Source organism: Dendropsophus ebraccatus, chromosome 6, assembly GCF_027789765.1.
Source record: "Dendropsophus ebraccatus isolate aDenEbr1 chromosome 6, aDenEbr1.pat, whole genome shotgun sequence".
Classification (NCBI taxonomy): domain Eukaryota; kingdom Metazoa; phylum Chordata; class Amphibia; order Anura; family Hylidae; genus Dendropsophus; species Dendropsophus ebraccatus.
In genome coordinates this window covers 33,429,763-33,454,943 of record NC_091459.1, presented here as the reverse complement: position 1 = coordinate 33,454,943, position 25,181 = coordinate 33,429,763, and the positions used below count along the sequence as shown (strand labels likewise).

Sequence of the window (25,181 nt, the reverse complement as noted above, 5' to 3'; positions counted from 1 at the left end):
GGAAGAGATTCAGTATAACTTGTAACAAGATGTTTGAAATTCCCTGACCATTCTATTTTAAAGCGACTCGGTGCCCAAAATCTGACCGCCCCCCAAAACCTTCGGATTGCTGCTTTTAATCCAAGATCTGTCCTGGGGTCCGTTCGGCAGGTAATGCAGTTATTGTCCTAAAAAACAACTTTTAAACTTGCAGCCCGTGCCAAACGGGAGTATCTGTGCCCTAACTTTGCACCACCCCTCTGTCCCTCCTCCCCACCCTCTTCATCATTAGGAATGCCACTGGAACATTTTCTCCATGCTGAACATGTGCTTAACGATCCAGCCCATGTGCCAAGCTGACACAGCTGATGAATAGGAGACAATCTGCCTGGAGCATTCCTAATGATGAGGAGGGACAGAGAGGTTGTGTCAGCCTAATGCATACGCAGTGTAAACCAGTTTAAAAGTTGTTTTTTTAGGACAATAATTGCATCACCTGCTGAATGGACCCCAGGACAGATCTTGGATTAAAAGCAGCTATCCAAAGGTACAAGTGGTTTGGGGGGTCAGAATGTGGGTACAAAATCACTTTAAGGATCCCAGTGGGCGGTGTCACTCAATGGAATAGACTCTTTAGCATGGAAACATCAGCGATTTCAATCAATAAATTACAACTTATACTGAATTTTTTTTGCCATTAACCCCTTAGCGACCCATGACGTATCTGATACGCCATGGTGCCGCAGGGGGTGTTCAGAGCGGGGTCCCGCCGGTACCCCGCTCTGAACGGCACCGATCCCGGCTTACAATCTGCAGCCGGGCAGTGCCTCTGTTAGCCGGCGCGGGTCCCGTTGCCGCGCCGGCTAATTAAGCCCTTCAATGCAGCTGTCAAACCTGACAGCTGCATTGAAGTGCTTTATGCACACTATCCCTGGTGTCTAGTGTCACGGATCTCCCCCCCGCGATGCGGCAGAAGAGATCCGTTCTTCTGCCCGTGCCGGGCCTCAGTGTCGGAATGACGCTGATCCCGGCTCGGCAATAGATTGCTGTGGCCTGCAGCAGGCCATAGTAATCTATGACCGATCTAATGGATCTTTGCTGTGTATATACACAGCATTGATCTCTATGAGAGATCAGTGCTATGTATATACAAGCCCCCCAGGGGGGCTTCTAGTCCATGTAAAAAAAAAAGTAAAAAAGTGTTTTTATTAATAAAAAAATCCCCTCCCCTAATAAAAGTCCAAATCACCCCCCTTTTCCCATTTTATAAATTAATAAATAAATAAATTAATAAACATATTTAGTATCACCGCACACGTAATCGCCCGAACTATTAATTAATCACATTCCTGATCTCGCACGGTAAACGGCGTAAGCGCAAAAAAATCCCAAAGTGCAAAATTGCGCATTTTTGGTCGCATCAAATCCAGAAAAAATGTAATAAAAAGCGATCAAAAAGTCGTATATGCGCAATCAAGGTACCGGTAGAAAGAACGCATCATGGCGCAAAAACTGACACCTCACACAGCACCATAGACCAAAGGATAAAAGCACTATAAGCCTGGGAATGGAGCGATTTTAAGTGACATATATTTGTTAACAATGGTTTGAATTTTTTACAGGCCATCCGATACAATATAAGTTATACATGTTATATATATCGTTGTAATCGTAACGACTTGAGGAACATGCATAACAAGTCAGTTTTACCATAGGGCGAACGGCGTAAATGCAAAACTCCCCGAAATCAAAACAAATTCGTTTTTTTTTTTCAATTTGACAGCGCAAATGATTTTTTTCCGGTTTCACAACATATTTTATGGAAAAATTATGCCTGTAAGCGCTCATATAAGTCTCTAGGTGAAAAAATGCAAGCGCTACGGACTTTTAAACATAAAATGGAAAAAGCAAAAGCGCAAAAACGAAAATTGGCTTTGACCTTAAGGGGTTAAGATATATATCAATATGCTCAGCTCCTCCTGCAATATAACATGATGCTGCTGCTTGGGTGGCATTTTTATGGTGACTGGTTCCCTTTAAAGGGGTTATCCAGCGCTACAAAAAAAAAAAATGTCCACTTTTCCCCCTACTGTTGTCTCCAGTTCAGGTGTGGTTTGCAATTAAGCTCCATTTACTTCACTGGAACTGAGTTTCAAAACCTGCACCCAAACCAGAGACAACAGTAGGGGGAAAGTGGCCATGTTTTTGTAGCGCTGGATAACCCCTTTAATGTAGGAGTAAATGAGTGCTGTGATATAGGTTTTAATTGAATTAAATTCATTCCATTTTTATGCTTGGTAAATGCTGTCCTATGTGTGTGTTTCTTTTTATGTACAGTATATAATGTTTGTCTTTTCTGATTTTCTAGACACAACAACTCCACGATATGGAAGAAGTCTGCTATGAGAATGTTCTTAGAGAAGTCAGAGCAGGTCGGCAGGTATGATCAGCCAGTGCACAGAATGTAATCCTAAGTAGAGATCATTGCTTAAGTACAGTTTAACCTGTGTAAACCGCACTTCTAAATCAGCAGGGGATGTGATATAAAGCATGACTGCAATTTACATATTTTTTTTTTTTTTATTATGCTTTAATGTGTACCTGTTGTTATAAAAAACTTTTGACATGTCATAGAGACATGTCAAAAGTTTTGATTGGTCCAGTTCTGAATGTTCAGACCCACACCAATCGGGAGATAGAGCCGGGAGAAGGCACGCTGCAGCGTGTCCACTCACCACTCTGAATTTAAAAAAAGAGTCAGACTTATAACGAGCTCCTATGAAGCTGCGGTCCTCTCCCTGCTCTATCTCCCGATCCTTACAGGTCTGAACACTTAGACCCTAACTGATCAAAGGTTTTTTTTTTTATAACAACAGCTACACCAATCTCCTGAAGGCAGCTTTTTAGTCTTGTGCCGATTGAAATAAAGAGACCAAACGTAGGAAATCTCAGTCATCTGCGCACACACTATGGGCCACATGTATCATCCGGTGAACGGATGATTTTTGGCGGAAAGTGCCGATTTGCGTATTTTTTTATACGCAAATGGCCGATTTGCGAATAAAATATTCGCAAATCGGCACTTTCCGCCGAGTACGCCAGGGGGGCGGAAAGGGGGCGTGTAGTGGGCGGAACGGAGGGCGCGGACTCAGAGTCCGCGCGATTTACCATCCGTTCCGCCCAAATATACGCCGAAAACCCACTCCAGTCCTCAGCTGGCGTAGGTTTTCGGCGGTGCGCACCGGCACGCACGGTATTTATGTAGAGGCAGTCCGCCTCTACATAAATCTCCGTAGCGCCAGAGCTGCGGGGGCATTTTTAAGTCCGGCGTAAAAAACGCCGGACTTAATAAATGCCCCCCTATATCTTTCTCTTTCTCTAGATTGACCGGGGTCCAAGTGGTTTGAGCCCCAGTGATTCTTTTCCCTCATTCTGTGGATAGGGAATAACAAACTTAGATGAGAATACCCCTTTGAATATACAGCTTTGGTCAACCCTTTGGTCACCCTTAATTGATATATTTTGGAATAAAAGTCCTGTTGACCAAAGAGGTTAATATAGAACTCTTTGGCCACAATGAGAAAATTTATATTTTGAGAAAATAGCACAGAGTTTCATGTTAAAAACACCTCTTCAACCAGCGTTTAAAGGCATTGGCCAGTACGTAGTAGCCTTTTTATTTATGTTTGACATAAATGAGTAGGTTCCTACAATAGTAGTATAATGTGCATAGTGGTCCTGATCTTCCCCAGTGGATCCCATGGTGTCTTGCCATGATACTGTGCTGGCAAGCTTAAATGAGTAGGATACCTGCCCTGCTCTTCTTGCTTCTGCCCTGTATTGTATTGTCTTAAAGCTGAGCTACTGTTCTGTCACCCAGACTTTAGTGCCCAATGACAGGACTGTGGGCATGCAAACTAGTGAACATTGGATATTGTCACAGAGCACAGACTGTAGATAACACAGACCATTGTAACTCTAACTGTATCAGGAGTGTGCATAGAGCTGCAGTATGTGTAAGAATTAATATATATATATACATATATATATATATATATATATATATATATATATATATACCTAGACTGTAGATAATCTCTTGCTGGGTGAACTGGGTTAACTAGATTCGCGGTTAGGCCAGCAAATGAATTACAAGAGTGTAAAAAAATCATATATTGTCAGTATGGAATATTGCCTTTATAGTTGTTATAGTGGTTGTGCAAAGATCTAAAGGAGGCAAAAAGTAATTGAATAATTACAAAAATACTATACAATGTGAACAATAATGAATAAATTGTACATTAGAGAAAACTAAAGTATTACTTTTCCAACAACATAAATTACTACACTGTACTCTTAAACACACAGGTCACATTTACAGTAGCAGCTCCCCTTCAGGTCTAGTCTCCCATCTCTTGACTTCCTTTTTGTCTGTGTCCTCTCCCTTCCTGTCTTCCTTTCACCTCCTCAATAAACCATGTTTGGTTCCTTTGTTCTCCCCCCATTCTTGCGTCCCATCCCTAGTTTGATCATCACAGGGACAAATTGTCATTTGGTATCACATTGTTATTTTGCATCTGTAAACACTCTTCCTGTGAAACCAAGTGACCTTTCGAGAATCTGGCCCACAATGGGTATTTAGCATGCATGGAATCCAGACATGCAAAACACAGGATCCTCCATCTTTTAACTCCCTTAAATGAATACATTATATTATATATAATATATGGCATACTACAAAATATTCATTTTATAAGGTCCATTTTTTACATATGGATGTGCAGGTTACATGAAATGTCATATACTCACCCAGGCAGGGGCATAACTAGGATTCATGGGGCCCCATAGCAAAAAACTGTCTGGGGCCTCTGGCAACGTGTTGTGAGCCCTACATATACACATGCACCCACATAGCCGCTAGTTTACTGTGCCACCATCCCCCCTTGTGTACCCTGTCATTGTCTTATCTGTTGCAAAACTACAACTCCTATTATGTGAAATAGTCCTGCATATTACCACACACAGCATGCTGGGAGATGTAGTCCTGTATATTACCACACACCATGCTGGGAGATGTAGTCCTATATATTACCCCACACACCATGCTGGGAGATGTAGTCCTGTATATTACCCCACACATCATGCTGGGAGATGTAGTCCTGTATATTACCCCACACTATGCTGGGAGATGTAGTCCTGTATGTTACTACACACCCTGATGGTAGATGTAGTTCTACAGCCCACCCTATATACCAAGCTGGGGGATGTAGTCCTGCATATTACCACACAGCATGCTGGGAGAAGTAGTCCTACTGTGTCAATGCCTCCCCCCTCCTATACTATGTCAACCTCTAATCCCTTGCAGAACTTCAATCCCCACTATGAACCATCAATAGGAAATGATGAGGGTTGTAGTTCTGCAACTTGAATGTCCACAGGCTGTAAAACTACATCTCCCTTCATGAACTGTTATCAGCACATAGTGGGGATTGTAGTTCTCTGGGTGTAATCTCACCTGTCCTGGTTCCTGCTCTGTCCTCGGTCCTGTGTAGCTTCTGTTCCCGCCTTCCTCTTCTCTCTAGTCTGTGGGGGGCAGTGATGGTGATGGTAGAGGACAGGGACCCCGAAGGTCGTGAGGTTGCGGGGGGGGGGGGTGCTGCACAGGGGCCTCTGGGATATTGGGGATGGTGGCCCTGGCACACTGAGGGGGTGGGGGGATTGGCCCCAGAAAGCTGGGGGGAGGGGGGGCTGATAGGGACGGGGGACTGCAGGGGCACACAGGAAGGGGTTGGGAGTCGCAGGGGGACACGAGACGGAGGCCGCAGGGGGACACAGAACGGGGCCGGGGGCCGAAGGGGGACACAGAACGGGGACGGGGGACACGGGACGGAGACGGCGGCCGCAGGGGGACACAGAACAGGGATGGGGCGGCAAGGGGACACAGAACGGGGACGGAGGCCGCAGGGGGACACGAGATGGAGGCCGCAGGGAGACACAGAACGGGGGCCGCAGGGGGACACAGAATGGGGACGGGGGCCGCAGGGGGACACAGAACGGGGACGGGGGCCGCAGGGGGACACGGGACGGAGACGGAGGCCGCAGGGGGACACAGAACGGGGACGGAGGCCGCAGGGGGACACAGAACGGGGACGGGGGCCGCAGGGGGACATGGGATGGAGACGTAGGCCGCAGGGGGACACGGGACAGAGATGGAGGCTGCAAGGGGACACAGAACGGGGACGGAGGCCGCAGGGGGACACAGAACGGGGACGGAGGCCGCAGGGGGACACGGGACGGAGACGGAGGCCGCATGGGGATAGAGAACGGGGCCGGGGGCCGCAGGGGTACACAGAACGGGGCCTGGGGCCGCAGGGGTACACAGAACGGGGACGTAGGCCGCAGGGGGACATGAGACGGAGGCCGCAGGGGGACACAGAATGGGGACGGGGGCCACAGGGGGACACGGGACGGAGACGGAGGCCGCAGGGGGACACATGACAGGGTGGGAGCCGCAGGGGACGCTGAGGACGGGGGCAGGAGCCGCAGGACAGGGGAAGGAGGGGGCGGGTGCCACAGGGGACGCTGAGGATGGGGGCGTGGGCACACTGCGACTTGGCGTTTGCAGCACCCGGGAGGCCTGCTCGGTGGCTGGGTGCTGCGAGTGTCTTCTCAGGGGGCTCGGTCCATTACAACGGCTACGGCTGCTATGGTGGTAGTTCCGCCACTGCACCCAGGGCCTCACTTCTTATGGAAGGCTGCACAGGCAATTGGCTACTTCAACATAGCTGTGCATGAACAGTTCAGAACTGAAACAGAATGCATATTAGTAAGGAGCATCACTTTATGGCTAAGTTCACACAACGTATAAATTCATTGAAGGAGTAGTGTGGCGCTTAAATAAATAATAAAAACATTTGTAGACCTGTTTTTATTGCCTACTGCCATTGGGAAGCATTAATAGGAGCCCTGATACGCCTTTCTCAGTCCTCTGGTTTGCTCCCCGCTTGGTTTTTAAAACTCCCACGCTTCCTGTGTTGGCAGGCTGGGCGCACGCTGCAGACTGCCTACAATTCCCAGGCTGCAGCGCACGTCCTTTCATCATATGGCCACCCCCTCTACCCGCCTATCCTGGCTTTCTTGCTCCCCTCTATTTACCATATTCACTCCCCCTGTCCTGTACTGCCTGCCCCTCTGTATGCACTCTCTGCGATTATCATGTAATTGCAGGGAGTGGGTACGGGGCGAAAACTCAGGGAGTCAGTTTACTGAGCTGGAGGCGAACAGAAGAGGGGTTGGACAGCCCAGGACAGCCCACAACACGTGATCCTGTGATGCGTTGATACAAGATGACAGCAGGGGCAATGTGTCGACGCGAGTTAAAAATTAAAGAAACTACAGAACTCCCGGTAGGGGATGGGACAAGAGAAAAGAGGCAGAACTGCACCACCCATTTAAACAACGGCCATTATTTAATGAGGTGGCCAATGGCATTGAAGTCTATGGAATCCTGGCCGGAGTGTATACACTTCGGCTTGGATTCCATGCTGGCCGCACAAAACTGACAGTGCAGACAATGTACAGTACAGCTCCAGCCGCACTTTACATTGTCTGCTATGGTTAATTGGAATGCAGGCACACAGTAAAAAAGGAAATTAAGTTCATTTGGCCGGTACTGCAATACCTACCGGTTTGAACTTTACAGATAGCGGCTGTTCTGCGACACGGCTGTGCCACAGAATGGCCGCTGTCATACACCGTGTGAATACTGCTTTAAGCAGGAATTCGAATATATATAATCTTAGATAAGTAAGTGTCCAACCCCTTTAGGCATGGGGGTGGACAAGTCATGCTTTGGGGTCGTGTTGCACCAAATGGTACAGGGAACATTTAACAGGTAGAGGGAAGAACAGATTGAATGTAATTCAAACATACTGTAACACCACCTGCAAACAAGCTGAAACAGAAAAGAGGATGGCTTCAACAAATGGATAATGATGGTATGCACACCTCCAAATCCACAATAGACTAGCTCAAAAGGTGCAAGCTGAAGGTTTAACTAATGAAAATATGGTTATTCAATATTATTGATTTGTTGCATTATACTTGTAGATATTGCAATGTTTTCATTGTTTCCCTAATGTTAGTGAGAAGCATGCAGTTTATTGTACTAATCCTGCTGTAGTTGTGATAGGAGGTAATCTTACAGGTCAGCCCTTTCCTAGTCATCACAAATAAATAGGATATTATTATGTGAGGATGTAGTAAGGACACTAGTTTACCATGAGCTCTGTAAATGTGAAGCAATAGAAAGCTCTTAACTCTATTGCAGATAAAACAGAGGGTATCTCCCTTGATTTATTCTGTAAATGGAGTACTTAGGAAAGCATTATTTTAAAGGCAGGACAGGGCCGTGACTGTAAGTTAATTTAGTGCCAGGTTCTTTAGTGGAGCATTAAAATTAGCTGAATGTGACTGCTGTTATGCATTGAATTTCATAGTAAAAGGCCTATTACAGAGGTGAGTGGTGACGGTCCACATTCCTTGTTTTAAATATTTGGAATGTATATATGTCCAGAATATGGTACAACTATGACTTGACGATATCATGAGAAGACATCTGTATCGTTTTAAACTCTATCCGGCTCAGACGTGTGATGGTAATAGTAAATTACATTGCATTAGCCTTATGGGATTAAGGCAATGGCTTCACACCTCTTTTATTGCCCATTGACTGAAATGGAAGAGGTGATTTTTCATTCCTCACATGACTGGACGTATTGGGGCTTGACACAGATTTATATCTTACCAGAATTTTTTAAACAATGAAATACACAGTGCTAAATAGATAAAGTCTTCGGGCTTGTCATGTCATGCTATCAATTACAGGAAAATGCAACATATGTGATTAAAATAGCAACCACCCCTCGCTGTGCAGCAGATGCCAGGCAGTGATCGTACTGGGCAGCCGCTCCCCTTGTGTACTATATATATGAACATACAGTATTCGGGGGGAACGGGACCCTGCTCTGTATAGTGTTGTGCAGTAGTGACTGACAAGAGTTGGGGATAGGGAACTGCAGGGCTTAGATAACTGAAGCTGAAAGAACTGCCCCTTTGAAGAAACCTCCTTGTTTGATGAACCTCCTTTTTGCTGCTTCTCCCCATTAGGGAAGCCATTTCTTCTCAACAGGGCAACCCACTTTGGGATTCCCCTTGTGCGGTCTACCACTTGCAGCAAGGAGACAGGTAATGTATACAGACAGCAGGAGCCGATTAAGGAGGGCAGGTGAATGACATACTCGCAGTATTTTCAGTTTTTCAGACCACTGCGAATATGCATTCCCAGGGACCTGCCAGGACCTTACATCATAGCGGATCTCGCTGCAAAACTCGCAGCGAGATTTCCTCTGCGATTCGTGCTGTGTGAACTCACCCTTTCAGATGAATTGTGGCGTTAAAGGACAACTCCGGCGGGACCCCCACCCCAAAAAAAAAAAAAACACAGACAGACACCATACTCACCATCTCTCCGGTGACGATCGCCACTCCATTCGCCCGCCGTCCGCCTCACCGTCACCTGCGTCACCAAGCTCAGCCAATCAGGGCTGAGCAAGCTGGAAGCCATGTGATGCGCTCCAGCCAATGAAAAGGCTGCTGGTGCGCATGTGCACCAGCAGCCTTTTCTCTCCCATTCACTCTCAAGACGCCGAAGAGAAAGAAGACCCGGACCTCCCCCCAGCTCTGACGTCACCTGACACCAGAGAAGAGGACCGTGACGACCGTAATAGGTAATGTATACATTCTTTAACTTCCGGGGTGGGGGGTCGGGGGTCGGAAAGTGGGGGAAGGGGGCCAGACCGGGTATTTAACCACATTACAAAGTTATATAACTTTGTAATGTGTGTTAAATAAGCCAAAAAATTTTTTTGCCGGAGTTGTCCTTTAATAGTATGGCTGATCAGTGCTTAACTTTTAGTATGCAAACCAATTGGAAAAAAAGTTACAATCTACGTTACCTGATCAGAAAAGATGCTTGCCCTTTCTATTATTATAATCCCTGGAAAGTTATTTTTTCCCTATACTTTAATTCCAGCCACCCATTTAGTGTGGTATGCCGTGTTGACAGATTCATATTCCTATTGCTGTAGTTCTTTTGTGCTTCAGTCCTATCCCGTTCTGTATAAATTCCCTAAGGGTGGGTGCGTTACACAATAAAGCATACAGTCAATGCTTATACGCATTTTTCTCTAATTTATCTCAGGCCTTGTCTTTTGTCTTTTCCAGTATATGGCAATCCCTCTGCTCCTGATTTATAACTAGGATCATCTCTTGTGTATTGCTCACCTTGTTCTGCTCATTTATGTGCCTATTTTATTATCAACACATGTGCTTCTTAATGTATAGACACACAGCATAAGGGCACTGAGATACCACATACTTAAAGCATATGTTCACCTTTGAACACCATATTACAATTTCCACAGTGGGTTTTTTTTTTAGTTTTTTTTTTTTTTTTTAAGCAGATAAGTTTTATTTGTCAATAAAAGAGAAACAGCAGTATGTGTTATTGCTGCACATAATATGCTTCTTTTATATGTATAATAGGAAAAAGAGGTGATTTAAATTTTTACTGTAATATTAATATAATTTAAAAACAAAACATTTTTTTTTTTTACATTTTTTCGTCACACTGATTAGGATCAGCCTTCATTTTAGGGCAGTGACATGTCCAATCTGACATCTCCTTGGTGGGCCTGGTTTTAGCATTAGGGCGTTTAGGAGGCCGCCTTTTCCCTGCCCCACTTTCCGTGACTTGTGAAACGTGTTAACTAGAAAGATACAGAGGCAGGGCTGTTAGGGCCCTATTCCACGGGAGGATTATCGTTCAGATTATCGTTAAATCATTCGGATTTAAGCGATAATTTTTCGTTTGAATAGCAGTTAACGATTAAACGACGAATGAGAAATCGTTGATCGTTTGAAGAGACCTAGACCTATTTTTATTGTTGCTCGTTTCGCACATTTTTCTGTGGAATAAAAAATTGTTTGATCGTTCATTGGTCGTTAGTGGGTGCGCTCAAGTGCAAATTTTATTGGCTACACACATTGATTGACAGGGATCTACTCAGTTACTGTTCTTTAGAGAGAACTGCTTCCTCACTGCCACCACTGACAGAATATTCATACTGTATATCTCTCGGCACTCACCAGTTTAGTTAATGAAGTCTTTATTGTATCAATCCATGAAACAAAAAACTTTACAGAACGCATTTCGGCTACTTGCCTTTGTCAACTGTCACTGACAAAATAACATTGAAAGGTGACATCAGTAAACAGATAAAATGGCATCAGGCCATTCACAATATGCCCCCACACTACCCCCCCCCCCTCCACAGCTCAAAGAGCATGCACCAATATTAAAATAAATAAATAACAAAAAAAATATTTAAAAATCTACATGATAAATTACCTTTAGGGTGCCTTCACACAGATTTCACAGCGGATTTCATGGTGTGACTTTCCCACAGTGAAATTCGCTGAGTTACTGATTTCAATTAAAGTCTATGCTGCTCTATTTAAATTCTGCTCCGAGAATATTATGCTATAGAGTTGTAAAAATAACTCTTTCACGTCTTTCCCTGACCTGTTTCTGTCCTGGCTTTGGCTTCAAAAAGCTGTCCGATAAATCTCTCTGTGTAAATGCAGCTGTTCAGGAGCTTAGAACAGCCTTACTAACTTCTTTTACCAGAGAATAAAAGTGTTTTTGTTCCTACATTTTGGAAGCACAGCTGGATATAGGAGAGGTACCACATGTCTCCTTGACCTACAGCTACCTAAAAGTGACAGCAATTTACAACATGAATTGTAGCTGACAGATTCCCTTAAAATTAAAGAAAATAATTTGTATCACAGATGATGACAGTGGGAAGGATGAAAAGAAGCTGGGAATGGATACATCCTTTTATTCTTGGTGTTGCATTCAGTGGAAATGAAGATGTTTTGTTCATACACTATTAAAGGGGAACTCCACATAAGGAAAACTGTTTTTCTTTTAAAAGTTATATAGATGTGTCTATATAGTTTATTACCATTTCTGTATGGTTCTGCCACACTGGTAGCTGATAGAAATCCAGAAAGTTAAGAAAAATGGACTCTGTGCCAATTCACATTGTCTCCTGCTCCTTTTGCTCTCCCACCTTAGTAGAAAAAGATTCCATGCTTCTGTCTCACATTGTGTGTGTTTGCTGAGCACAGGCTGATGATGCAGACAGGGAGCAGGGCGTGTCACAGGAGGCTTGGCTGGATCCCCCAATCCCCTGACTGATTCACCATCTCTGACCGGCCAGAAGCAGGTGCTGCAACTTGTGCAAAAGTCTCCAGTGAAATTAGGGCTGTGTTCACACACGTTGGAGTTTCATTGCAGTACTGCAGCGTCTTCACAAAATAATGCAGTAACACAAGGAAATGATGCTAGGAAATGCTGCAGCTAAATTTTTTTTTTTTTAACCTCTACCTGGAGTTCCCCTTTGAAGAGGATGTACTATCAGGTACATCGTCTTTAATATGACCCACAGATACAACGGCGCATTCAGAGGGAAGCCGCGGCCCGGTTCCAGTGTACAGCGTCGTTCTATCAACGGGTACCGGGCCGGGAATAAAGCACAGAGGCGGACCGGCCCGACCCCAGTGGAAGGGAATTACCTCCCTTCTATGATGCTACGCCATTAGAATCAATGGAGCTGTGTCATAGAGGGGAGGGAATTCCCTCTTACTGGGGGTGGGCTGGCCCGCCTCCAGTGCTTTAGCCCGGCCCGATACCCGTGGATAGAACGGCGCCGTACACTGGTACCGGGCTGCTGTCCAAAAAACGGACCACAGCATCGGCTTTGCCGTGATGGCGCTGTTCTATCTGTGGGTCATATTAAAGAGAATGTACCTGATGGTACATCCTCTTTAACCTCTTAAGGACATAGGACGTACCGGTACGTCCTATGTCCTCACTTGCACTTCAAAGCGGGGCCGCGCGGCGGCCCCGCTTTGAAGTGCCGCGATCCCGGGTGGCGCGTGTAGCCCGGGACCGCCGCTATTAGCGGGCACGGTCTGATCGCCGTGCCCGCTAATTAGCTAATCGGAGGCAGCTGTCAAAGTTGACAGCTGCCTCCGATTACCGGAGGCACCGTTTCCCTGGTGTCTAGTGGGGGAGATCGCTCCTCCGGGACCTTGTCCCGGAGGAGCGATCTCCGTTACTGATGCCGGCCGGGGACGCGTCCAAGATGGCGCCGTCCTCGGCTCGGCACTCGTTTACTTCCGGCTGCAGCAGCCGAAAGCAAACGAGTGCCGATCTCATGGATCTCTGCAGCATATCTATGCTGCAGAGATCTCAATGAGAGATCACAGTGTATATACTAGAAGTCCCCCAGGGGGGCTTCTAGTATATGTGTAAAAAAAAAAAAAAAAGTGTTGTTAATAGTAAAAAGCCCCCTCCCCTAATAAAAGTCTGAATCACCCCCCTTTTCCCAGGTTTTAAATAAAAGTAAACAAATAAATAAATAAATAAACATGTTTGCTATCGCCGCGTGCGTAATCGCCCGAACTATTAATTAATCACATTCCTGATCTCGTACGGTAAACGGCGTCAGCGCAAAAAAATCCCAAAGTGCAAAATTGCGCATTTTTGGTCGCATCAAATCCAGAAAAAATGTAATAAAAAGCGATCAAAAAGACGTATATGGGCAATCAAGGTACCGATAGAAAGATCAAATCATGGCGCAAAAAATGACACCTCGCACAGCCCCATAGACCAAAGGATAAAAGCGCTATAAGCCTGGGAATGGAGCGATTTTAAGGAACGTATATTGGTTAACAACGGTTTGAATTTTTTACAGGCCATCAGATACAATATAAGTTATACATGTTACATATCGTTTTAATCGTAACGACTTGAGGAACATGCATAACAAGTCAGTTTTACCCCAGGGTGAATGGCGTAAAAACACATTTCCCCCAAATAAAAGAAATGCGTTTTTTTTTTTTCAATTTCACCACACTTCGAATTTTTTTCTGGTTTCGCAGTGTACTTTATGCAAAAATTCAGCCTGTAATTGCAAAGTACAATTAGTGACGCAAAAAATAAGGGGTCATGGGGGTTTCTAGGTGGAAAAATGCAAGTGCTATGACCTTTTAAACACAAGGAGGAAAAACCGAAAACGTAAAAACGAAAATGGGCCATGTCCTTAAAGGGTTAAAGATGGATCTATCCATTATGGAGCGGTAATAAGGTATCACAGCTAAGGTTGCATCTGTGCACACTGTTTATGCTCCTTTTCTTATTTAGTCTGAAAGGACAGAAATATTTGTTCGCTTTAGAAGAGCAAGACTTCTACTCTGCAGAAACCATCTAGAAGTAATGCTGTAGTGTTTAACAATAAAATGCTAACCTAACGCGTATAAGCATAAGCAATCTGTAACAGCAAATTATTGAAGGCTCGCGTCCAGAAATTTAATCCACTCCTTCCAGATCTGCCTCGAGGAGACGTCAGAAAGTGATTAGTTTCATTTCAAATATTTAGATATACAACTTAGCAGATTTGCTGTGCGGCTCCGGTTACGTTGCACCTTGCAGACAGAGCGGTCATGGCCGCGTTTTCTAACAGCCAAGCGTGAGATCTTCATTTTACTACCTTAAATGCCAAGTGTCTTGATGTAAAAACCAGTTTAAATGATTATATATGGGTACAGTTGTATATTCATGTGTTTAATACACATTCTGCATATCCTTGCCATTTGCAGAAGAAAGGACAGTGGGAGGTAGTTGTATTTCACTCCGGCATGTGTTATGACAGATGGAGAAAATCTTTTCATGTTGGTTTTTCAACAGTCGTACTCTGCAAGACTCCAAGCTCTTCCTGGCTACTGGGAAATTAAAAGTTGGCGATTCAGCCTTTAATTTTTATCCATCTGCTCCGGCTAATGAGACGTCTCATTTGTAGGCTTCACTTTGAATTACCAAATGCATGTGCAGCTTTATCATTCTTCCTCCCAGTGTGCCATCTCCTCCTGTGTAACTTACAAAGATGGATAATATTAATAATAATAGATAGCTTACTTAGACTTGGGGCTTTTGATAGACTTCTCTGGGTTAGGCTTCTACTGTTGATCCTTCGAGCACTCATTTCCTTACTTAATTTTGAGCGCCAATGAACGTCTCACTTTGTAGGATTTTTTGCATAACCCTAATTCTACTCCATAGTAGAAGTTGTTATGCTGCTCTGGGAATAGTATAGGTTATCAGTATTATGTGAGATGTGACATTTGCACCGCTGCGTTGACATGAATAACATCTCTTTTGAGTATTTTTCTAATGAGAAGACAAGGTTTTCTGTTTGCAGTGAATACATTAAAAGAAACTGATGTTAAACTATGAAAAACATTTGCAGACCGACCATCCACCAGGGATAAATCATACTTGCATTCTTATCTCTGTGTCGGTTTCACAAACTGAAAACCATTCATCTGGTATATTGCTCGACCATATTATGATGAGACCGTAATCTAACCATCAACTTTTGTTAGGAAGACTGCGCGTAAGGCGACTCGAAGCTTAGAGTGATACCTTTTCCATCAAAGCTTCTATGCTTTGTAGGTAGAAAGGGGAACTCTAGGTGGATACAGAAGTGGAGGTTATTTGGGGAAGCATTTATAATTCCCTTTTAACACACTGCATTATCTACATTTCCAGACATTGTGTTCATGCAAACAAAAGTTGCCTTGGCTTTCCTGGAGCTGCGTCTTCTTTTTCTCCCATCGCCTCCTTTAACGATTCAGCCTGCTGTTTGTTTTTCATTTGCTGTTTTATATGACTTCTGGGTCTCTTACGCTGTTAGAACATTGTTATAGTATAATATGTGATTATACTGCTCCTAATCGTACACCCAAGGAACAGATTTGGTCCTGAACGGGAGGCACTATATCTTAGATTGTTAGGTTAACTATCTCTCCCTTAGACAACAGTATAGAATAGCAATGGATGGTTTCAAAGCCAGTTGCTCAATTACTCTATATACTGGTGATATGGAGCAGGACTTTATCGGCCTTAACTACGCGTATTCCGTAGTGTGAACTTACCCTCAGTGTTAAGAGGTGACACAAGAGGTGGCCAAATCTAACATAACAATATAAATGTTGATTATATACCTAGTCATCCATTGCCAAAGTAGAGTTGTCTCTCTTGTAATAGGAAACAGCCTATTCTGGTGATGCACATAAATATATTTTAATTAAAAAAATCTCTCTCTCTCCATTTCCATTCCATTTACAAGTTTAGTTTGTTTAATACTATGAGCTTAGATTGAGCCTTTGGTTAAAGCAAATGTTAGGGCCCTATTACTCAGAAAGATTATAGTGCAAAAAATTATATTGTTCAAATTTAAGCAAATAATCTTTACGTGTGTATGCAGACAGTAACCAAATAACGAAAATTTGTTTGTGCTGTTGATCGCATTTTTTGAGCTGAGCCTAAAATTGCCATTAATCGTTCATAAATCTTTCGTTGTACAGTATGTACACATTGTTCATTTGTTATACGATAGAATATACGAACGATCACAATTAAAGGAGAAGAAATTTTTTATTAAAGTATTGTATTGCCCCCCAAAAGTTATATAACTCACCAATATACACTTATTATGGGAAATGCGTATAAAGTGTTTTTTTTTCCCTGCACTTACTACTGCATCAAGGCTTCACTTCCTGGATAACATGGTGATGTCACTTCCTGGATAACATGGTGATGTCACGCCTGACTCCCAGAGCTGTGCGGGCTGTGGCTGCTGGAGAGGATGATGGCAGAGGGACACAGGGCACTGGAGGGACACTGAGCATCCCTCTGCCATCATCCTCTCCAAAATTTTCGCAGGACTTTTCCTTTAATAACTAAAGTCCCGGGTATTATGATGAACGATACCCGGGTTGTCTACAATAGTTTATTGTTAATCAAAGAAAACTAAGCTCTATTTGTCTACTATGACCCTTAATGATAGTATCCACAGTAGCAGAGCATACATCTGCAAAAGCAGAAGGTCTCTACCACTGTCCTGAGTGCTACATTTTCCACCTTTTCACCTTTGTCAGTCATACTAAGGGCCGTATTATACAGCCCAATCACTAATGTAAATGAGTACCAATATGCGAGATTGACAATCACTAACTGAGCCCAGTGCACTGCTCTATAATCCAGCATCAAGGGCTGCACAGACATCGTTAGATGTAAAATAATAAAATTTATACATAACTATCCACAGTACTCGGTGTTTCCCCCGCTTCTGCCCATTGCCCGCACTATTGATGGAACTTCAGAGCCGGTCTGTGAAGTGACAGGCCACTCAGCAAATCACTGGTTGGCTCTAAAGTTCCAGCGGCGTCTGCAAGCATCGGGCAGAAGTGAGAAGAACATCGGCAAGCGTGGAGAGGTATGTATAAACTTTACTATTTTTCTTTACACAGTCTTCAGCCAGCCATTCATCAGCTGGCCATTAGAGATGAGCGAACCGGCTGAGGTTCGGGTCCGTATGAACCCGAACTAATGGCTTCTGATTCCTGCTGTCTGCCCGCTCCGTGGAGAGGGTGGATACAACCTTGAGGACCGCCTGGAAAACTGGGATTTAGCCATAGGCTGTATCCCAGTTTTCTAGGCGGTCCTCGGGCTATATCCACCCTTTCCACGGAGCGGGCAGACAGCGGTAATCAGAAGCCGATAGTTCAAGCGACTCTGTACCCACAATCTGTCCCCCCAAAATCACTTGTACCTTTGGATAGCTGCTTTTAATCCAAGACCTGTCCTGGGGTCCGTTAGGCAGGTGATGCAGTTATTCTCCTAAAAACAACTTTTAATCCTGCAACGCTGTGTCTAACGGCCGGGGCTTACATTTGTATATGCATTAGGCTGGCACCGCCTCTGCGTCCTTCCTCCCCACCCTCCTCATCATTAGGAATGATCCAGGAACATTTACTCCTGTTTGAGCTTTGCACAGGTGTATTAACGATCCAGCCCATGTTCATTATGCACACAGGTGGGGAAAAGGAAGCAATCTGCCTGTAGTCTTCCTAATGATGAGGAGGGCGGGTAGGAGGGACAGAGAGGTTGTGCCGTTAGACACAGCGCTGCGGGATTAAAAGTTGGTTTTAGGACAATAACTGCATCACCTGCTGAACGGACCCCAGGACAGATCTTGGATTAAAAGCAGCGGTTTGGGGGGTCAGATTGTGGGTTCAGAGTCGCTTTCAGTTTCATACGAACCCGAACCTCAGCTGGTTCGCTCATCTCTACTGGCCATTGCTATTTCATGTAGCAATGCGCACACAGCGGCCAATGATTTTTAGGCTGGAATAAACGACACAAGCTGATTATTGCTTTCATTGGCTAATCGTTGTCAGTTGATCTACCATATCAGCATATTATCTCTGTGTAATAGGGCCCTAAAGTTTACTCATGTCAACCCATTAAATCCAATATGATCCCAAATTTAGAAGGGGCTTAGTGCTTTATTGAGAACTGCATCCCCCTCATTTTAGCCATTGGATTCCATCAGTTAGACTCCAAACCATCTGACATTTGTTACATAGGCTATTGATATTTCATAAATGTATGTTTTCAGAAACCCAATTTAGAGCTCTTGAGGCCTCCTTAAAGGGGTTGTCCAGGATAATTTCTTAACTAGCCATGGTACTGGAGTTGAGGGGGACATAACAATAATGTATACTAGTCCCACTCCCCCGCAGATGCCAGTTCATGGGCTGCTAACTTGCCACTACTCTGGGAACAATATGTCAATGGATGTTGTCAAAATGCTCACAGTGGCGCAGAGCGGGCGACCTGGAAACCGGCAGCTACGGCATAGGGGGACAGGTAAGTATACATCACCATCGTGACCCCCACAGCCGCGGCAGCATGGCTAGTTAAGATACTATCCCAGACAACACCTTTAAAAGCAGCAGCTCCTAGACGCCTGATTTTTCTGTTCACTCTTCGGCTCAACATGATTTGAACTACTCTTAATTCAGATCATCAATTCTTTGATGGGTCTCTTTGTCAGAATTCCTTTTGATGCCTTTCAGTTGTTACTATTTAGCAATATCTATATGAATTATCATTTTGAGCTTATAGCAAGCCTTTCAGTAGGAAAAGTAATACACTGTAGTTACAGCTTACTTTGTATAGACTGTAATTATGAAAACACATAATAGTTTAAATAGATCTATTGCTTAGCAGCATCAGAGCTGTATCTCTTCAGTTAGCCCAGGCTTCACAATTATGTTGCCCATGTAAAGAGCTGGAAATGTATTCTTTGCTGATGGACACACAACATGATGAATAGCTGTTATGTTAACTGTGAAGTGCGTTCATTGGGATAATGCACATATATTGATTGTGAAGGTAATTCTAGGTAAAACTCATAAAACGTTCCACAGAGTGTGCCCGAAATAGCTTGGCTGAGTGTCGGAGCATGAATAATAAGCAGCTGTCTTTGTGAACTATTCAGCCGTGCATCCTAGACACAGAACTTAATAGTAATCTATCAGAGATTAAAACATGATGCTAGTGTATTGAGTAAATGGCAGCTGTATCATGGATTTCCTCAGTATTATTGATGGGTAGGGTGTCTGTTTAGTGAATAAGAGCAGCGTGGAAGAGTAGTAATTTATATTTGTGTTTTACACTTGATCGTCAGTAAAAGTTCCCCAATGTTTTTGGTTGATCAACTGCAGCCTGCTTGAGTTGAATGTGTGGATGCGTTTTACTTCCAATGATGTGCACCACCTTCTGGGAATTGTTGTCTAATGAAGCCATGGCCAGGCGAAGCAGCGGGTGCCGTTAAGTGGCCAACGCTTATGTTCACTTCCCTGCATCTGTATACTGTATTTTCCTCAAATAAATGTTAGAGACGATTGTGCGGGACTCTGGAGGCTGACAACTTGTGGAAAGGTATAGGACCGCTGCTGTGTTTTGCAATTCATCTTGAGTTTCAAAGAGCCTGCTCAAAAACAGAAGCTTTTTGCTCTTAGGCGGGAAACCCTGTACAGAGCAGGAAATCACTGGCATTATGAGGGGATTCCCTGTACAGTCTGTGACCGGCCCCATTTTGGCCAGCAGGTGTCGCTGCCCCAGGCAGTACCTTCAACGGGCTTCATGGTAAAAGTGTAAAAAAACTGAACCATCTAACCATTGTATATATCTTCTATCTGTCTATATATTATAACATGTATATAGTGTCTTATCTAGTGTACCCTTAAGGCAATTAAATATTCAATTTACTCTCGGGTTGTTCTCTTATCTCGATCCACAGATCCACACTAGGCTATTGCTACACACCATTGGGCCCTATATAGTGGTAATCTATCTAAACGGGGAGCTGGTGGCAGTATTATCAATCCATTTTACTGGTGTTAGTCATAAGGGGGGTTCCTCAACTTTCCTGTCCCCGTGTGGAAAGGGGGTCTCGGTTTAAATCTGTACAAACTGACCTCTTGGGGGAGTGCAGAACGTCACAATGACTGATATTTATTGTTATAATCTGTTACTGAATACATGACTTCAGGACGATTTCATGTTTCTGCTTGTAACATGCATTTACCTACCTAATTTTTATTCCATGTAAAACCATGGAATGCATTTGCATGTAACAGCAGTCCTGCTTTTCATCTGAAAATAAGCATTTAATTACACAGCTAGCAGTCACTATGCTTATTCTTCAGAATTACATTACTGTATGGATTTGCATAGCTAAAGTCATCCCGGATGGACACTGCTGTGGTACACCATTTCCTGTTTTAATTGCAGCGTACATAATGGAAATAAGTGTCGTTCCAGTTTCATTGAAATTTTCAGATCAACTTTTAGATTAAAATGGCAAGGCTGTAATCTAGTCCCTTAATGGGGATTGTAAACATATTATAAATAACAATTTCTTCATAAAATTCAGATGAAGTACATTAGCAATAGACACATTTTTCTGTTGTGCGACGTTTTTCTAGTTCCATGAATACAACCACTAATGTGAAGAATATGTGCTTTCTTTCTAGTTGCCATGACATTTTTCTTCTTTTTTTCTTCTTTGCTTTAGTTATCTTTTCACATGTGTATAAAAAAAAACCTACATGTCTGCCTGACTACTTAAAACATGTCATATATCTATATGTAGCAAACCAAATATCAAAATATAGAAAAAATACATATATGTGTATGTATATTTGCAAGAGAATTCCATTCTGAGCAATCCTCGTAATGATGATAGTGGGAAGTTCAGTTATTGGCAAGGATAGTTCTAAGAAATGTTCCTTCGCTGATAACTGGCTTTTTGTCAGTGATCAGACGCTCAATGGCTGATCACATCTTCTGTGCGGGCGGTAAAATACTGTATATCTCTATGGGTTGCACATCTACCTGTGTTAACAGGAAATATGTCACTAATAGCAATATATTTAAATGGCCCCACAAATGATACTGTGATCGTTTGTGGGGCCTGGCTACTGGATTATTTATGCATTCTAAAATAACAAAGCTGTCACAAATGCGCAGGACGTAGGTAGGGAACAGAACGAGACAGTGAGCCCTAACCACTAGAACCCACCTTCTGACCCTACCTACTTGCCTCAACGGCCCTAAACGGCCGTGGACAACCTCGGTGTCAGTCCCTGTCCTACACCAGGTGATACACAAAACAAGACAGACGAAACAAACACAATAATGCAAAGTCTACGGTCCGGCTCAGCAACGGCGGTCAGCGAGGTACAAAAACGTAAGGCAGAAGAAGAGTCAGAGACAGGCAAGGAGGTCAGGGCAGGCAGCAGACAAAGCAGGTTGGAAGATCAAGCAATAGGTCAGGCAACAGAAGTAACAGAACCAGGAGAGATGAAGCGCTTAGCTGAGTAACACTCAATAGCCAGCAGGGAAATGAAGAGCCTGCTGCTTTTTTATCTGGAATCAGGGACTGGGTCCAGCACTTGATTGGATCAGCCCTGATCCCAGCACCCAGCTCAGCTGGACAGGTCTTATAAGGAGTAACCCCTGCACTGCCAGAGTGTAACAGGCAATGCGGGTGTGGCTGGGAAACTAAGACAGCATTCAGACAGGACTGCAAACAAAAAACAACCAGAGGCTCAGCGCTTCCTCGGTCGCCCAGCACGGACCGAGGAGCGCAAAGTCACATTCCTGACACAAGCAAACAAGAAGCTCTGCCTAAATAGTGTTCAATACCCGAGTGGATTGGTTACCTGTTCTCAGGTTGTGTGTGGTATTACAATTCAGCTTCATTCACTTGAATGGAACTGAGCTGCAAAACCACACTCAAACTAGAAACAAGAGGGGTGCTTTTTCTGAAGAAGGGGGGGAAAAAAAAGCCGCCAAATTTTTCTTATCCTAGATAACCCGTGACACACATGACAAAGAGTTCATGGTGTTCATTGCTGCCTAGTTACCCAAATCTTAATCTGATTGAACATATACAGTATGAAATGTGCTGTCACCTTTGATCCATGGGATACCCACCTGGCAGGGGTATGAGGGCAACCTACACAATATTAAGAAGGTGGTCTTAATGCTGATGGGGGGAGGGGGAGTTGGTTACACTTATATGGGCAGAAATATTGGGATAGCTACATGTTTTACCTACAGGCGTTTGAGAACATTCTAAATCCATAGGCTTTAAAGGGGTTACCCATCAAAAATCTTTTTCTTTCAAATCAACTGACAATTATAGAGATTTGTAATTTACTTCTATTAAAAAATCTCAAGTCTTCCCATACTTATCGGCTACTATATGTCTTGCAGGAAATGTTGTTTTATTTTCAGTCAGACACAGTGCTCTCTGCTGACATCTCTGGCCAAGACAGGAACTCTGTCTTGGTTTTCTATGAATCCCCATAGAAAACCTCATCTGCTCTGGACAGTTCCTGTCTCGGCCAGAGATGTCAGCAGAGAGCACTGTGTCAAACTGAAAATAAAACAACATTTCCTGCAGGACATACAGTAGCTAAAAGATTGGGAAGACTTGAGAATTTTTAATAGAAATAAATTACAAATCTAAATAACTTTCTGACACCAGTTTATTTGAAAGAAAAAGTTTTTTGCTGGATAACCCTTTTAACACCTTCCCCTGCCATCAATCTTTGTCCACACTTTTTTATTTTTCCCCTATATAATAAGCCATGTGAGGGCTTTGGGACGGAGCAAGGAGGTGTTCCAGCTTGCTGAACTTCAAGAACTCTGGAATGCCTCTTTGAATCTTTATACTATAATAAAAAGGATTTTTCTACATTATAGAAGTACAGACAGATATATGAAAGGTACAATGTGTCTCCTGGCTCAAATAGCTTTGTAACAGTGACAGAAGTTTGGAATGTGAATTGCAGCTTTTAAGATCACACAGAGTCTCAAAGCCAGAACCATCTGAAATCATAAGATATAGCTGGGTGAAGTTTATGGCAGCGTGCTTCACTCCCTGGCAGCCAATCAAGTACGTCTGATTAACTCTAGTTAATAGTTTATGGTCGCTATCAGTTTGGTCTTGCATATGGCCGGGTAGTGAAGTGTGCTGCTGCAAGACACTGTGCAATGTTTTGTCTTGAGAAATGTCAAAATTGAATTTATTTGATAGTAATTCTTTAAGACACAGATATTCTTAATACTTATATTTAGGCCTGGTAAAGCTGAATAAATAGTGACAAAGCTAATCTGAGTCTAATGCAAACAATAGAAGCTAGCCATACACTTGATAAGACCTTCACCTATCTCAAAGTCCCCTAAACATGCTGCTTTATTTAATAAGGAAGCGCAAAGCAAGCCTTGTGCCACTTTTATCCTTTTATATGTGACATTGCAGCTAATTTCCATTGAAATGAATAGAGATTAGCATAACCCCTTTAACCCCTTCATGACACAGCCACCCCCCTTCTTGTTTTCATTTATTCATCTATTTGGAAGGTGAATGCTGTTTGCCTGTGATAACCGTAAGATGTTCTCTATATCCCTACAGTTACAGAATGATACCTAATTTATATAACTTTTATTTTACTACTTAAAAAAAAGTAAAACATTTAAAATTAAACCATTTTTCTTAAAAAAAAATAAATGTGCTTAAAGCAAATGTACCATCAGTACATTTGCTTTAAGTTTTCAACATGGATAGAACGGCGCTGGTGAGGGGAAGCCTTTGCCTTGGTCCTTTTTTTTTGAACCGTGGCCCGGTTTCCGCGTATGATGCTGTTCTATTCCTGGGCACTGGCCGGGGGGTGAAGCACTGGAGATGGGCCAGCCTGACGCCAGTGGGAGGAAACTCCAAACCTCTTTATGACGCAGCTTTATTAGAACCAATGAGGCTCCATCAGTGCTTCAACCCCCGGCCAGTGTCGAAGAGAAGGGGGGGGGGGGTCAGATTGTGGGTACAGAGTCGCTTTGAACATATATTATCAGATGTTTTTTTTTTACTTTTATAAGTTTATTTTATTTTTTTATTTTTACACACTTTTGTAGTCCCCCTAGGGCGCTTCTGTTATCAATACATAGATTTCTTATAAAGATTAATTCAGCACATATGTACTGTATTGATCCGACAAGGCTTACCAGAGGCCTTGGGTTGTCATCACAGTGGATTTGCTTCCTGCAATTGCATCATGGAGAGACGATCTGACCATCGGACCACCAATGGCATACACCGCCGCGTATAGAAAAGGCTTGAGTCCTTGGCCCTGTCTATACCCTACTACCAACACCACAGTGTAGCTGTACGTTGTGGTGCAGGTAAGGGTTAACAGATATCAACAGTCACTCAATATCATCTGGCCCACTCCATTGACCAAAATATTCATATATATGCAATTTATTTGCACCAATTGAGCATCTCTTTCACATTTTTCCTTTGTCTTTCTTATATGTGTGATCCATCTATTTTTCTGTTATCGCTATATTTTCCGATGCTACTGAACAGGAATGATTACATTTTGCTAAACCAAAATATAGTTGAATTTCATTTTATGTAATGATGCTAAGCAAGCCCTGTTACACATTCTGGTTCAATACAAAAGGTTAGATTGGAAAATTAGCATCAGTTTGTTAAAACAACATCAATGGGTTCAATTCAGTTTGGAAGATTGATATGTTTTATTGGATATGTTTGCGGAAACAAAGGAGCTATGCTTCACTGCCTATA

At 43.4% G+C, this 25,181-nt stretch overlaps 1 protein-coding gene across 4 annotated transcripts in view; it reads left to right on the top strand.

The window, feature by feature from the left end:
- Positions 1-25,181, top strand: part of ASCC3 (activating signal cointegrator 1 complex subunit 3) — a 522,423-nt gene that overhangs the window by 252,254 nt on the left and 244,988 nt on the right. For all 4 annotated transcript variants that reach the window (XM_069974770.1, XM_069974767.1, XM_069974768.1 and 1 more), the window contains one exon: positions 2,348-2,419. In XM_069974770.1, coding sequence (XP_069830871.1) covers positions 2,348-2,419 — 72 coding nt within the window. The remainder of the gene's footprint in view (positions 1-2,347; positions 2,420-25,181) is intronic.